Consider the following 14,867-nt stretch of genomic DNA (forward strand, 5'->3'; position numbering starts at 1 on the left):
CTGAAGTAAGGCTCACCGGCCTGTAGTTCCCGGGATTATCCCTGCCACCCTTCTTAAACAGAGGAACAACATTGGCTATTCTCCAGTCCTCCGGGACATCCCCTGAAGACAGCGAGGATCCAAAGATTTCTGTCAAGGCCTCAGCAATTTCCTCTCCAGCCTCCTTCAGTATTCTGGGGTAGATCCCATCCGGCCCTGGGGACTTATCTACCTTAATATTTTTTAAGACACCCAACACCTCGTCTTTTTGGATCACAATGTGACCCAGGCTATCTACACCCCCTTCTCCAGACTCAACATCTACCAATTCCTTCTCTTTGGTGAATACCGATGCAAAGTATTCATTTCGTACCTCGCCCATTTCCTCTGGCTCCACACATAGATTCCCTTGCCTATCCTTCAGTGGGCCAACCCTTTCCCTGGCTACCCTCTTGCTTTTTATGTAAGTGTAAAAAGCCTTGGGATTTTCCTTAACCCTATTTGCCAATGACTTTTCATGACCCCTTCTAGCCCTCCTGACTCCTTGCTTAAGTTCCTTCCTACTTTCCTTATATGCCACACAGGCTTCGTCTGTTCCCAGCCTTTTAGCCCTGACAAATGCCTCCTTTTTCTTTTTGACGAGGCCTACAATATCATTCGTCATCCAAGGTTCCCGAAAATTGCCGTATTTATCTTTCTTCCTCACAGGAACATGCCTGTCCTGTATTCCTTTCAACTGACACTTGAAAGCCTCCCACATGTCAGATGTTGATTTGCCCTCAAACATCCGCCCCCAATCTATGTTCTTCAGGTCCCGCCTAATATTGTTATAATTAGCCTTCCCCCAATTTAGCACATTCATCCTCGGACCACTCTTATCCTTGTCCACCAGTACTTTAAAACTTACTGAATTGTGGTCACTGTTACCGAAATGCTCCCCTACTGAAACATCTACCACCTGGCCGGGCTCATTCCCCAATACCAGGTCCAGTACCGCCCCTTCCCTAGTTGGACTGTTTACATATTGTTTTAAGAAGCCCTCCTGGATGCTCCTTACAAACTCTGCCCCGTCTAAGCCCCTGGCACTAAGTGAGTCCCAGTCAATATTGGGGAAGTTGAAGTCTCCCATCACCACAACCCTGTTGTTTTTACTCTTTTCCAAAATCTGTCTACCTATCTGCTCCTCTATCTCCCGCTGGCTGTTGGGAGGCCTGTAGTATACCCCCAACATTGTGACTGCACCCTTCTTATTCCTGATCTCTACCCATATAGCCTCACTGCCCTCTGAGGTGTCCTCTCGCTGTATAGCTGTGATACTCTCCTGAACAAGTAGCGCAACTCCGCCTCCCCTTTTACATCCCCCTCTATCCCGCCTGAAACATCTAAATCCTGGAACGTTTAGCTGCCAATCCTGCCCTTCCCTCAACCAGGTCTCTGTAATGGCAACAACATCATAGTTCCAAGTACTAATCCAAGCTCTAAGTTCATCTGCCTTACCCGTAATGCTCCTTGCATTAAAACATATGCACTTCAGGCCACCAGACCCGCTGTGTTCAGCAACTTCTCCCCGTCTGCTCTGCCTCAGAGCCACACTGTCCATATTCCCTAGTTCTCCCTCAACGCTCTCACCTTCTGACCTATTGCTCCCGTGCCCACCCCCCTGCCATACTAGTTTAAACCCTCCCGTGTGACACTAGCAAATCTCGCGGCCAGGATATTTATGCCTCTCCGGTTTAGATGCAACCCGTCCATCTTATACAGGTCACACCTGCCCCGGAAGAGCTCCCAGTGGTCCAGATAACCGAAACCCTCCCTCCTACACCAGCTGTTTAGCCACGTGTTTGTCTGCTCTATCTTCCTATTTCTAGCCTCACTGGCACGTGGCACAGGGAGTAATCCCGAGATTACAACCCTCGAGGTCCTGTCTTTTAACTTTCTGCCTAGCTCCCTGAACTCCTGCTGCAGGACCTCATGCCTCTTCCTGCCTATGTCGTTAGTACCAATATGTACAACGACCTCTACCTGTTTGCCCTCCCCCTTCAGGATTCCCTCTACCCGTTCGGAGACATCCTGGACCCTGGCACCAGGGAGGCAACATACCATCCTGGAGTCTCTTTCACGTCCACAGAAGCGCCTATCTGTTCCCCTGACTATAGAGTCCCCTATAACTATTACTCTTCTGCGCTTTGACCCTCCCTTCTGAACATCAGAGCCAGCCGTGGTGCCACTGCTCTGGCTGCTGCTGTTTTCCCCTGATAGGCTATCCCCCCCGACAGTATCCAAAGGGGTATACCTGTTCGAGAGGGGGACAACCACAGGGGATTCCTGCACTGACTGCCTGCCCTTTCTGGTGGTCACCCATTTCTCTGCCTGCACCTTGGGTGTGACCACACTTACATAACTGCGATCTATGACGCTTTCCGCCACCTGCATGCTCCTAAGTGCATCCAATTGCTGCTCCAACCGAACCATGCGGTCTGTGAGGAGCTGCAGTTGGGTGCACTTTCTGCAGATGAAGCCATCCAGGATGCTGGAAGCCTCCCGGACCTGCCACATCTCACAGTCAGAGCACAGCACCCCTCTAACTGACATTGCGTCAATTAATTAAAATTAAAATTTGTCTTTTTTTTTATAAATACTTTTTTTTTTTTTTAAATTACAAAGTTACTGTCAACTATCTGTTTCCTAGCACTAGATTTCTAATAGAAATGCGATAGCTAACTATAATATCCTCCGATCTCTGGCTTAGATATCCTCTAAATTATAATTAAGTTATTATGTTTAATTAGTTCCCAAATAGTCAAAAAAATTTAGGTTAGAATCCCAACCAGCCACTCAGGTCACAGCTTTTCTGTCCCCCCCAACACACACAATTTGAAAAAAGGTATAAAAGTAAAAATCACTTGCTTACCTTCTGAGATGTTCTCAGGTTCTCTCGCTGACAGAGACTGCTCCTCCACCTCCAATCCTTGGCCTGCACAATGCTAATAATATATAATATAATATGGCACTTACCTTCCACCAATGGGTCTTATTATTAGGTTAGAGGAGGAGGGTGGGTGGGAGACACTACACGTGTAGTGTCTCGGGTTTCCTCTCCACCAGAATTTATTTGGGGGGGGGGGGACTTGCCAGAGGTCGAACTTCCGGTTCCCGCCGAAATCCAAAGGGCTGCTCCTGTAAAGGTAAGAGCTTTTAAACTAACTACTCACCTCCCAGAAGGCCCCTGCGCACCGCTGCCGCCGAAATCCAAAGGGCTGCTCCTGTAAAGGTAAGTGCTTTTAAACTCACTACTCACCTCCAAGAAGGCCCCTGCGCACCGCTGCCGCCGAAATCCACCTAACCTGCAAATCCGAGATTGGTGTAAGAGCAGTTAATTTCGCTGCAGGGTGGCTTTATTAAAAAGAATTAAAGTACCTCACTCATTTTTTCCAATTAAGGGGCAATTTAGCGTGGCCAATTCACCTACCCTGCACGTCTATTGGGTTGTGGGGGTGAAACCTATGCAAACACGGGGGAATGTGCAACCTCCACATGGGCTGGGATCGAACCTGGGACCTCGGCGCTGTGGGGCAGCAGTGCTAACCACTGCACCACCATGCTGCCCCTACTGTGGGGTGGCTTTCACTGCCTGCAAATTCGGAGACTTCATTCAGTCCATGTCAGCTTTCCGTAGAGCAATCCAATCAATCCTTTTCCGTGATCTATCCTCATTGCCCTGTAAGTTTATTTTTCCACAAGTATCCATTCCATTTCCTTTCAAAATCATTTGTCATCTTCATTTCCACTATCCTATAAGCGCCATTTTCTGGTTCATTATCACTAGCTGTAGTAAAAATGTGTTCCTCTGATTCCCCTACATCTCTTGTCCAAAACTTTAAATCTGCGTCCCCTGGTCCTTGTAACATCAGCTAATGGAAACTAGCTTTTCTTGGTCTACCTTACCCAAACCTGCATAATTTCACACATCTTTTATCAAATCTTATCTTGTTGTGTTTCAGATCTGAACGATAAGTCATCTAATGTTTCATAGAATTTACAGTGCAGAAGGAGGCCATTCGGTCCATGGAGTCTGCACCGGCCCTTGGAAAGAGCACCCTACTTAAGCCCACACCTCCACCCTATTCCCGTAACCCAGTAATCCCGCATAACCTTTTTGGACACTAAGGGCAATTTAGCATGGCCAATCCACCTAACCTGCACATCTTTGGACTGTGGGATGAAACTAGAACCCCAGGAGGAAGCCCACGCAGACACCGGGAGAAAGTGCAAACTCCACATGGTCACCCAAGGCCAGAATTGAACCCGAATCCCTTGGGCTGTGGGGCAGGAGTGCCACTGTGCCACCATGCCGCCTCTTAAAAGATAGTTTTCATTTATATAGCTTTCCACTGTCGTTTAGTATTGAGCGATATGGAATCACGGGGGTAGATTAAGTTAAGGTACAGATCAATCATGATCTGGTTGAATGATGGAATAAGCTTGATTATTTGAATGGCAGGATAATAATCTTCATTAGTGTCACAAGTAGGCTTACATTAACACTGCAATGAAGTTACTGTGAAAATACCCCAGTCGCCGCACTCCGGCGTCTGTTCAAGTACGCTGAGGAAAAATTCAATGTCCAAATTACCTAACAGCGCGTCTTTTGGGACTTGTGGGAGGAAAATGGAGCACCCGGAGGATACCCACGCAGACATGGGGAGAACATGCAGACTCTGCACAGACAGTGCCCCAAGCCAGGTATCAAACCTGAGACCCTGGCACTGTGAAGCAACAGTGCTAACCACTGTTGCTACCATGCCATAGTGATAGTTGAATGTAATTAGTGGAGGCAAGCTTGCTTTGACAGTTTCCAGTTTGGGAATATATAATGGCAATATATACAAACAAAATATGGCCTGAATATGTAACTTTACAAGTGATGACTGAACAATGTTATCTTGGTGCTGCTGTTCCCCTGCTCTCTAACTTCACTGCAGTTTGCTGTTGACCCCTCTCCTGCATTCAACAGCACGTTGTTGTAAGTCTACATGTGAAAAGTGAACAAGAATCTCAGGTGGGGGGGAAAAAGAATCTGAGTTTTATTCTGCAAACCTGTCTGATCTCTCTGGTTCGCAGACAGTCGCTGAGTTGTTCTGATGTGCCTTTCTCCTCTTCAAGGCTCAGTTTGACATTGCCGTTGCCAGTGAAATCATGGCAATTCTTGCCCTAACTGACAGTCTGGCTGACATGAAGACTCGCCTCGCTAATATAGTGGTAGCCAATGACCTGAGAGGAGGACCAGTTACAGCAGAAGATGTGGTGGGTACCAATTGCGGTTGTCATTTAAGTATAAAGCTCAAACATTCAAAGACATTCAATGGATAAAGTCAAGTGTATAAAATTAATCTCTAATTGCCATCAGAAAGAGAGAATTTCTGAATGAACCCTGCTTCCAGCTCTAGTGGGGGAAAAAAAAGAAAGGTGGATGCATTTATACAGCAGTTTTTATCACCTTGAGACAATCTGACAAAACACATTACAGCCAATACTTTGAGGTATAGATGTTATTCAATTGTAGAAAAAGTGTCTGACAATGCAATAATGACCAGATAATCTGTTTTAGCAATGTTAGTTGAGGGATAAATATTGGCCAGAACACTGAGTAAACTCCCAGTACCATCTTCAAAATAGTGCAGTGGGATTGTTTACATCCACCTGAGTGGGCAGACAAGGCCACGGTTTAACATACACCATCCAATCATCAGCACCTCTCTGTGATGCTGCATTGAGCAGCAGCCTTGATTTGTGCTCGGCTCTGGAGTGGTGGTTAAACCCACATCTCTCGAACTTGAAGACGAGAGCATTTTATGGCTGAGCCAATCTGAAATTATGAACATATCTTGTCTTTTCGAAACAAAGAGCCTCCTAAATAATGCCTTTAAAATTGCAATGATTTTGCTCTTTGTCCTTCCAGGTAGAAAAGTTAGAAGTAACTAACTTCTAACATCCTTTAAATACTTCTTACTTTAAATACTGACCAGCTTGAGCCAGCAAGATAGGTTTTGAATGGCAACTTTTCAGATCCTCTCAAATATTTTTCTCAACCTTGCAAAACAAGTGGATCAGTAACAGGATGTCGTCACACTGACGGGCCTCAGTCTGGCAAAAGATTTGTGTTTCACAGTCACAGCTGTTGGTTTTATTTCTTTATTGACTCCCAAAGCTTGGGGCTACTTCAACCATCTGTTAAGAGTTCAGGCGCTTACTAAATGGATGGGATGGGGAAAAGGAGTATGCATCATAGAATGTATCCCCCCCCCCCCCCCCCCCCCCCCCCCCCCCCCCCAATATCTCTGTAATTGCCTCCAGCTCTTCAAGATTTCCCTGTCCTGCAACTCTGGCCTCTTGCACCACCCTGATATTTAATTGTTCCAACACTAGAAGCTGTGTAGGCCCCGACCTCTGAATTCCCTCGCTATTCTTCTCTATCAAATTCTGAGGGACAGAATTAGTATCCACTTAGAGAGGTAAACGTTAATCAGGGATAGTCAGCATTGCTTTGTCAGGGGAGATTGTGTCTTAACAAATTTTATTGAATTTTTTGAGGAGGTGACGAGGTATGTCAATGAGGGCTGTGGAATTGATGTAGTCTACTTAGACTTCAGTAAGGCTTTTAACAAGGTCCTGCATGGGAGACTGGCCAAGAAGGTAAGAGCCCATGGAATCCAGGATAATTTAGCAAATTGGATCCAAAATAGGGCTGAATAGTAGGAGGCAGAGGATGATGGTTGAAGATTATTTTTCTGTTTGAAAGCCTGTGTCTAGTGGTGTACATGCTGGGTCCCTTGCTGTTTGTCATGTACATTAATGAACAAGATGTGAAAGTAGAAAATATGATCAGTGTGTTGGCAAATGACTTGGAAATTGGCAGTGTGGTAAATAATGAGAAGGAAAGCCTTCGATTACTGGATGATCTAGACGGGCTGGTCAGGTGGGCAGAACAGTGGCAAATGGAATTTAACCCTGAAATGGATGAGGTGATACATTGTTTTTTTTTTTTTGGGGTGGGGCGCGACGACGATGACGACTAACAAGGCAAGAGAATGCACATGAATGGTAGGACGTTAGGGAAGTATAGAGGCCCAGCATGACCTGGGGTGCATGTCCATAGATCCCTGAAGGCAGCAGGACAGGTAGATATCGTGGCAAAGAAGGCATTTGGGATACTTGCCTTTATTAGCCGAGGTCAGGGGAATAAGAGCAGGGGATTACGATGGAGCTGTACAAAATGCTCATTCGGCCACATCTGGAGTACTGTGTGCAGTTCTGGTCGCCACAATATGGGAAGGATGTGATTTCACTGGACAGGGTGCAGAGGAGATTCGCCAGGTTGTTGCCTGGGCTGGAGGTTTCAGCTATGAAGAGAGGCTGGATAGGTTGGGGTTGTTTTCCTTAGAGCAGAGAAGGCTGAGGGGGAACCCGATTTGAGGTGTACGAAATTGGGGGGTGTACGAAATTGGGGGGGGTGTAGATAGGAAGGAACTTTTCTCTTTGGTAGCGAGGTCAATAACCAAGGAGCATAGATTTAAGATAATGGGCAAGGAATTTGAGGGAAAGCTTTTTCACCCAGACGGTGGTGGGAGTCTGGAACTCACTGCCTGAAAGGGTGGTGGAGGCAGAAACCCTCAACATTTAAAAAGCATCACTTCCGGTTGCGGCGATGCTCAGCTAAGCCGCACGTTTCGGCGGCTCCAGCTCCGACGGACTTTCGGGCTCTTTTTGAGAGCCCCAACGGGAATTTTTTTTTTGACAAAACACGATGAGGGGTGAAGAAATAAGGAGTCGTCCCCCCCCCAGTGTACAGGAAAAAGATCGGTGGCGGTGGCTAGATCACGAAGGATCCTCGAGGGCAGCAGCAGAGAAAAGAAGGAAGCAAGATGGCGTCGGAGGGAGGCCAGGCGACATGGGGACCGGATCAGGATGAATTCCTCAGAAGGTGTGTGGAGGAGTTAAAAAAGGAGGTGCTGGCCCCGATGTTGCTGGCAATCGATGGGCTCAAAGAAACACAAAAGGCCCAGGCGATAGAGCTCCGTGTGGTGAAGGAGAAGGTAACTGAAAACGAGGATGAGATCCTGGGCCTAGCGGTCAAAATGGAGACGCACGAGGCGCTACATAAGAAGTGCATCGAAAGAATTGAAGTCCTGGAAAATAGATCAAGGAGAAAGAACCTCCGGATCCTGGGTCTCCCCGAGAGAGTGGAGGGAGCTGACGACTGGGCTTATGTGAGCACGATGCTACATTTGCTAATGGGAGCTGAGGCCCCCTCGGGCCCCTTGGAGGTGGAAGGGGCTCACCGGGTCCCTGCGAGTAGACCAAAGGCTGGAGAACCACCAAGGGCGATGGTCGTGAGATTTCACCGCTTCAATGACAGAGGTTGTTTTGAGCTGGGCCAAGAAGGTACGGAGTAGCAGATGGGAGAATGCGGTGATACGAGTGTATCAGGACTGGAGCGCGGAGGTGGCGAGAAGGAGAGCGCGTTTCAATCGAGCCAAGGAGGTGCTGCATAAGAAGAAAGTAAAGTTTGGGATGCTGCAGACGGCGCGATTATGAGTCACGTACCACAATAGACACTATTATTTTGAAACGTCGGAAGAAGCATGGACCTTCATCCAAAAAGAGAAACTGGACCAGAACTGAGGGGCTGATGTTTGTTGGGGGGGGGGGGGGGGGTGTGCCAAGGAGAGAGGCGGGAGAAGCCGGGGTCAGTTGAAGTCAGATGACTTTCGGAAGCAATATGGGGGGGAGTAACCATGCTAGAGAGAGAGAGGGGGGGGGGAAAGAGTAATTGGGTTGCTGCTGCTGGGATCGAGAGGGAGCTGGTAAGAGAAGAGGTGGTCGGGGCGGGAATGCGCCGCCTGGGGGACTGGCCCAGAGTGGGTGATGGCTAGTCGACCGGGGGGGGGGGAGGAGGCCTAAAGGGCCCGAGTGTTTGCGCACTTAAAAGGACTGAAGGCAGACGTGGCCATGCTTCAGGAGACTCATCTGAAGATGGCGGATCAGGTTAGGTTAAGGAAAGGATGGGTGGGACAGGTGTTCCACTCAGGGCTGGACGCAAAGAATAGAGGGGTGGCTATATTGGTGGGGAAACGGGTGTCTTTCGAGGCTAGGAATATAGTAGTGGACAACGGTGGCAGATATGTGATGGCGAGTGGCAGCCTGCAGGGAATGGAGGTCGTGCTGGTAAATGTATATGCCCCGAACTGGGACGATGCGGGATTTATGAAGCGGATGCTGGGAAGTATCCCGGACCTGGAGGTAGGAAACTTGGTATTGGAGGGGGGATTTCAATACTGTGCTGGACCCAGGGTTAGATAGATCTACATCCAGGACCGGAAGAAGGCAGGCAGCGGCAAAGGTGGTTGGGGGGTTTATGGACCAAATGGGGGGAGTGGATCCGTGGAGATTTGCTAGGCCGCTGGCTAAAGAGTTCTCCTTTTTCTCCCAAGTCCATAAGGTATACTCCCGGATAGATTTCTTTGTTTTTGGGTAGGTCACTGATTTTGAGGGTGGAAGGAACGGAGTACTCGGCCATAGCTGTTTCAGACCATGCCCCGCACTGGGTGGATCTGGAACTAGGAGAGGAGAGGGAACAGCGCCCACTCTGGCGACTGGATGTGGGATTATTGGCGGATGAGGGAGTCTGTAGAAGGGTGCGGGGATGTATCGAAAGGTACCTGGAGGCCAATGATGATGGGGAGGTCCAAGTGGGGGTAGTATGGGAAGCGCTGAAGGCGGTGGTCAGGGGAGAGTTGATCTCCATCAGGGCTTACAAGGGGAAAACAGAGGCCAAAGAGAGGGCGAGATTACTGGGGGAGATTTTGAGTGTGGATGAAAGATATGCGGAGGCCCTGGACGAAGGACTATATAGGGAGAGGCGAAGACTCCAGACAGTGTTTGACCTGCTGACCACAGGGAAGGCAGAGGCACAGTGGAGGAAGGCACAGGGGATGAGATACGAGTATGGGGAAAAGGCGAGTCGGCTGCTGGCCCACCAGCTTCGTAAGAGGACAGCGGCGAGGGAAATAGGGGGAGTTAGGGATGAAACGGGAACTACGGTGCGGAGTGTAGGGAAGGTAAACGAGGTGTTTAAGACCTTTTATGAGAAGTTATATGGGCCCCAACCCACAGAGGGAAATGAGGGGATGCAGCAGTTTCTGGACCATCTAAGGTTCCCGAAGGTGGAGGAGCAGGAGGTGGCAAGCCTGGGGGCGCCAATTGGGGTGGACGAGGTGACTAAAGGACTGGGGAACATGCAGGCAGGGAAGGCCCCGGGACCAGACGGCTTCCCGGTGGAATTTTATAGGAAATATGTGGACTTGCTGGCCCCGCTGCTGGCAAGAACCTTTAACGAGGCCAGAGAAGGGGGGACTCTACCCCCGACAATGTCGGAGGCGACGATATCACTAATCCTGAAGCGAGATAAAGATCCGTTGCAATGCGTTATAGGCCTATCTCGCTCCTGAATGTGGACGCCAAGTTGCTGGCAAAAGTGCTGACAATGAGGATAGAGGATTGTGTCCCGGGGGTGGTGCATGAAGACCACACAGGGTTTGTAAAGGGGAGACAATTGAATGTCAACATGCGACAGCTATTGGGGGTGATAATGATGCCCCCAGCAGAGTGGGAGGCAGAGATAGTGGCAGCAATGGATGCAGAGAAGGCATTTGATAGGGTAGAGTGGGAGTACTTATGGGAGGTGCTGAGGGGGTTCGGGGAGGGGTTTGTCAGCTGGGTTAAACTCCTCTATGGGGCCCCAGTGGCAAGTGTAGTCACAAATTGGCAAAGATCGGAGTATTTTCGGTTACATAGGGGAACAAGGCAGGGGTGCCCTCTGTCCCCATTACTGTTCGCGTTGGCAATTGAACCACTGGCTATAGCGCTGAGAGATTCTAGGAAATGGAGGGGGGTAGTTAGAGGAGGAGAGGAACATCGAGCGTCACTCTGCGCAGATGACCTACTGCTGTATGTGGCGGATCCAGTGGGGGGGGATGACCGAGGTTATGCAGATATTGAGGGAGTTTGGAGACTTCTCAGATATAGGCTTAACATGGGAAAGAGTGAGCTTTTCGTAATACACCCTGGGGACCAGAGTAGAGGGATAGATGGCCTACCACTAAGGAGGGCGGAAAGAAACTTCCGATATTTGGGGATTCAGATAGCCAGGAGCTGGGGAACTTTACACAAACTCAATCTGACTCGGCTGGTGAGCAGATGGAAGAGGATTTCAAAAGGTGGGATATGCTGCCGCTGTCACTGGCGGGCAGAGTACAGGCGATTAAGATGATGGTCCTCCCGAGGTTTTTATTTGTGTTTCAATGTCTCCCCATCTTGATCACTAAGGCCTTTTTTAAGAAAATAGATAGGAGCATTATGAGCTTCGTGTGGGCAGGGAAGGCCCCGAGGGTAAGGAGGGGGTTCCTGCAACGTAGCAGCGACAGAGAGGGACTGGCGTTGCCGAATTTAGGTGACTATTACTGGGCCGCCAATGTGGCGATGATCCGCAAGTGGATGAGAGAGGGGGAGGCGTGGAAGAGGCTGGAGATGGCGTCCTGTAAAGGAACAAGCTTAAAAGCGCTGGTGACGGCGCCGCTACCGCTCTCCCTGAAAACGTTTACCACGGACCCAGTTTGGCGGCAACATTAAGTATCTGGGGGCAATGGAGGCGACAGAAGGGTGTATTAGGAGCCTCGGTGTGGTCCCCGATCAGGAACAACCATAGGTTTGCCCCAGGAAGGTTGGACGGAGGGTTCCAGAGCTGGCACCGGGCAGGAATTAGGAGAGTGGGAGACTTATTTATAGATGGGACGTTTGCGAGCTTGGGAGCGCTAGTGGAAAAGTATGAGCTGCCTCCGGGGAATATCTTTAGGTATATGCAGGTGAGGGCGTTCACGAGACAACAGGTGAGGGAATTTCCGCTGCTCCCGACACAGGGGATCCAGGATAGAGTGCTTTCAGGGGTGTGGGTCGGGGAGGGCAAAGTGTCCGAAATATACCGGGAGATGAGAGAAGAGGGGGAAGAACTGGTAGAAGAGCTGAAAGGAAAATGGGAAGAAGAGCTCGGGGAGGAGATTGAGGAGGGCTTGTGGGCTGATCCCCTAAGTAGGGTAAATTCCTCTTCCTCGCGTGCCAGGCTTAGCCAGATCCAATTTAAGGTGCTACATAGAGCACACATAATGGGAGCGAGGTTGAGCAGGTTCTTTGGAGTGGAGGAGGTGCGGGGGAAGCCCGGCGAACCACACACTTGTTTTGGTCGTGTCCAGCACTGGAGGAGTATTGGAGGGGAGTGGCAAGAATGATCTCTAAGGTGGTGAAGGTCCGGGTCAAGCCAGGCTGGGGGTTAGCTATATTTGGGGTAGCGGAGGAGCCGGGAGTGCAGGAGGCGAAAGAGGCCGATATTCTGGCCTTTGCGTCCCTGGTAGCCCGGCGAAGGATTTTACTCATGTGGAAGGAAGCGAAACCCCCCCCCCCGGTGTGGAGGCCTGGATGAACGAAATGGCGGGGTTCATAAAACTGGAGCGGATGAAGTTTGTGCTGAGAGGATCGGCTCGGGTTCTCCAGGCGTGGCAACCGTTCCTTGACTAGCGGAACGTTAGGGGAAAATAGATAGCCAGCAGCAGCCCAGAAAGGAGGGGGGGGGGGGCAACTTGTTTTTGTTCTAGTTGGGGTGGAGGGGAGGGGGGGGGGGGGGGGGGGGGGGGGAGAGGAGCACCATTTCTTGTTACTTTGTTAGTTCACGACTTTATTTAAACAACTATTACTTATTGTGTTACTGTTTTTGTTGATTTGTAAGGGGGAAAAATTGTGTTTGAAAACTTCAATAAAATATATTTTTTAAAAACATTTAAAAAGCATTTAGATGAATCGCAGAATAGGCCCTTTGGCCCACCAGTCTGCATGAAAAACACCTGACCTGCCTACCTAATCCCATTTGCCAGCACTTGGCCCATAGCCTTGAATGTTATGACATAGAAGTGCTCATCCAGGTATTTTTTTTAAAGGATGTGAGGTAATCTGTCTCTACCACCCTCCCAGACAGTGCATTCCAGACCATCACTACCCTCTGGGTAAAACATTTTTTCCTCGGATCCCTCTTAAGCCTCCTGCCTCTCACCTTGAAACTTGTGTCCCCTCATAACTTAATCTGATCTGATTATATTATTATTATTAATTACTGACCCTTCAACTAAGGGGAACAGCTGCTCCTTATCCACTCTGTCCATGCTCCTCATAATCTTGAGCACTTTAAAAGTCACAGCATACAAGGTTACGGACCAAATACAGGAAATGGGATTAGAATAGATAGGTACTTGATGGCTGCTGCTGACACGATGGGCCAAATGGCCTCTGGTGTGCTGTATGACTCTGACACCTTTCCTATAAGACATTACTTTAATGCTAACTCTGACTCGGATTTTAGTCACCAGTCCTAATTTTTCCTTTGACTCAGTGTCGGGACTATGTAAAAGATTCTATGGCACGATTTTGAAGACTATAAAGGAAATTATCCCTGGTATCCTGGCCAATATGCATTCCCCAATCAACATCACAAAAAACATTATCTAGCGATTAGCAGCATTGCTGTTTGTGGGAGCTTGCTGTGCACAAATTGATTACTGTATTTCCTACATTACAACAGTAGCTGCACTTCAAAAATACTTCATTGGCTGTGAAGTGCATTGAAATGTACAATGGTTATGCAAAACGCTATATAAATGCAAGTCTTTCTTTGTATTCTCCAGTATACCTTGGAATATATTAAAGATGTTGTATAATTGGTTCCATTTTTTAAAAACTTTGCTGTTGGGTGGAAATAAGTATTTATGTATATTGAATACATTTTATAATAAGTTTTACTCCAGCTTCTAATAAATTGTCTGCCATTTCTCATGTGTCCTTTTAGAAATTGTGGCACACTTCTTTTAGAACTGCATTTGCAATGTTCATTGAACTTGAAACAGTTGCATTGGCGAAGGGTCTGTCTGACTGAATGTGGGATCTGATTAAATGCTGGCCAAACTTGGCAAAGAAATGGCATGACAGATGAAAGCCATCAATTGAATCAGACTGAAGTATTCATGACTTCAAGAGACTTCAATATTCTAGTTCGAACTCAATATTCCATTTATTGGAATGTACAATTATGCAGCTAATTCAACTGATTCAAGTCTTGCCACTGGTAGTTAGATTAAATGCAATTAAAATATGGATATATTATTGCATCGAAAATTCAAATTAAAGGGGCTCCCTCACTATTGTCTTTAATTTAAGTTAACCTGACTATTTAAAGGCAAGTGCCGTCTACTTTGAATTGCCCTGATCACTTAATTTTACACTGTACCAGACCTCAAGCTTTTGAGAATGTTACTGATGAATTCAGCAACTCCCCAAGATGTACTTTTGTTCGGGTATTCGGGAAGCTTTTGTCAGATGTCTAAGTGACAGAATTTTAATTAAACTTATTCTGCGTTTGCATGATTGGTATGGTGCGATTCGGAGCCAAATTGTTTTACAAAAGCACTGCATTGTATTGCAAGGTAAAGTCTACATTTGGAATAGGAGCTCAATCTGACTTCCCAGTGAAATGGAGAGAGACTTTAATTTCTAAATCTAGAGAGTTGATGCAAGTTATGAAGAAGCTACTGTTTAGGTGTTCTCTGGTGTATTATCGTGAGGGCAGACGTGGCCTCTGTGTAAACACTCCTAAGGTGATGCCCCCAATGGTGCAGTGCTCCCTCAGTACTGCACTGAATGTCTGACTCCATCACGTGCACAAGTTTCCTGAGATGAATGGGAACCCTTAGTCTTCAGATTTAGACCAACGTGTGCTACCAGCTGATACATGG

At 48.0% G+C, this 14,867-nt stretch overlaps 1 protein-coding gene across 1 annotated transcript in view; it reads left to right on the forward strand.

Moving 5' to 3' along the window:
- mthfd1l (methylenetetrahydrofolate dehydrogenase (NADP+ dependent) 1 like) overlaps nucleotides 1–14,867 on the forward strand; it is a 316,218-nt gene that overhangs the window by 108,210 nt on the left and 193,141 nt on the right. The window contains exon 18 of the mRNA XM_072504179.1: nucleotides 5,143–5,283. Within this exon, the coding sequence (XP_072360280.1) occupies nucleotides 5,143–5,283 (141 nt within the window). The remainder of the gene's footprint in view (nucleotides 1–5,142; nucleotides 5,284–14,867) is intronic.

Source organism: Scyliorhinus torazame, chromosome 1 (assembly GCF_047496885.1).
Source record: "Scyliorhinus torazame isolate Kashiwa2021f chromosome 1, sScyTor2.1, whole genome shotgun sequence".
In the NCBI taxonomy this organism is placed as follows: domain Eukaryota; kingdom Metazoa; phylum Chordata; class Chondrichthyes; order Carcharhiniformes; family Scyliorhinidae; genus Scyliorhinus; species Scyliorhinus torazame.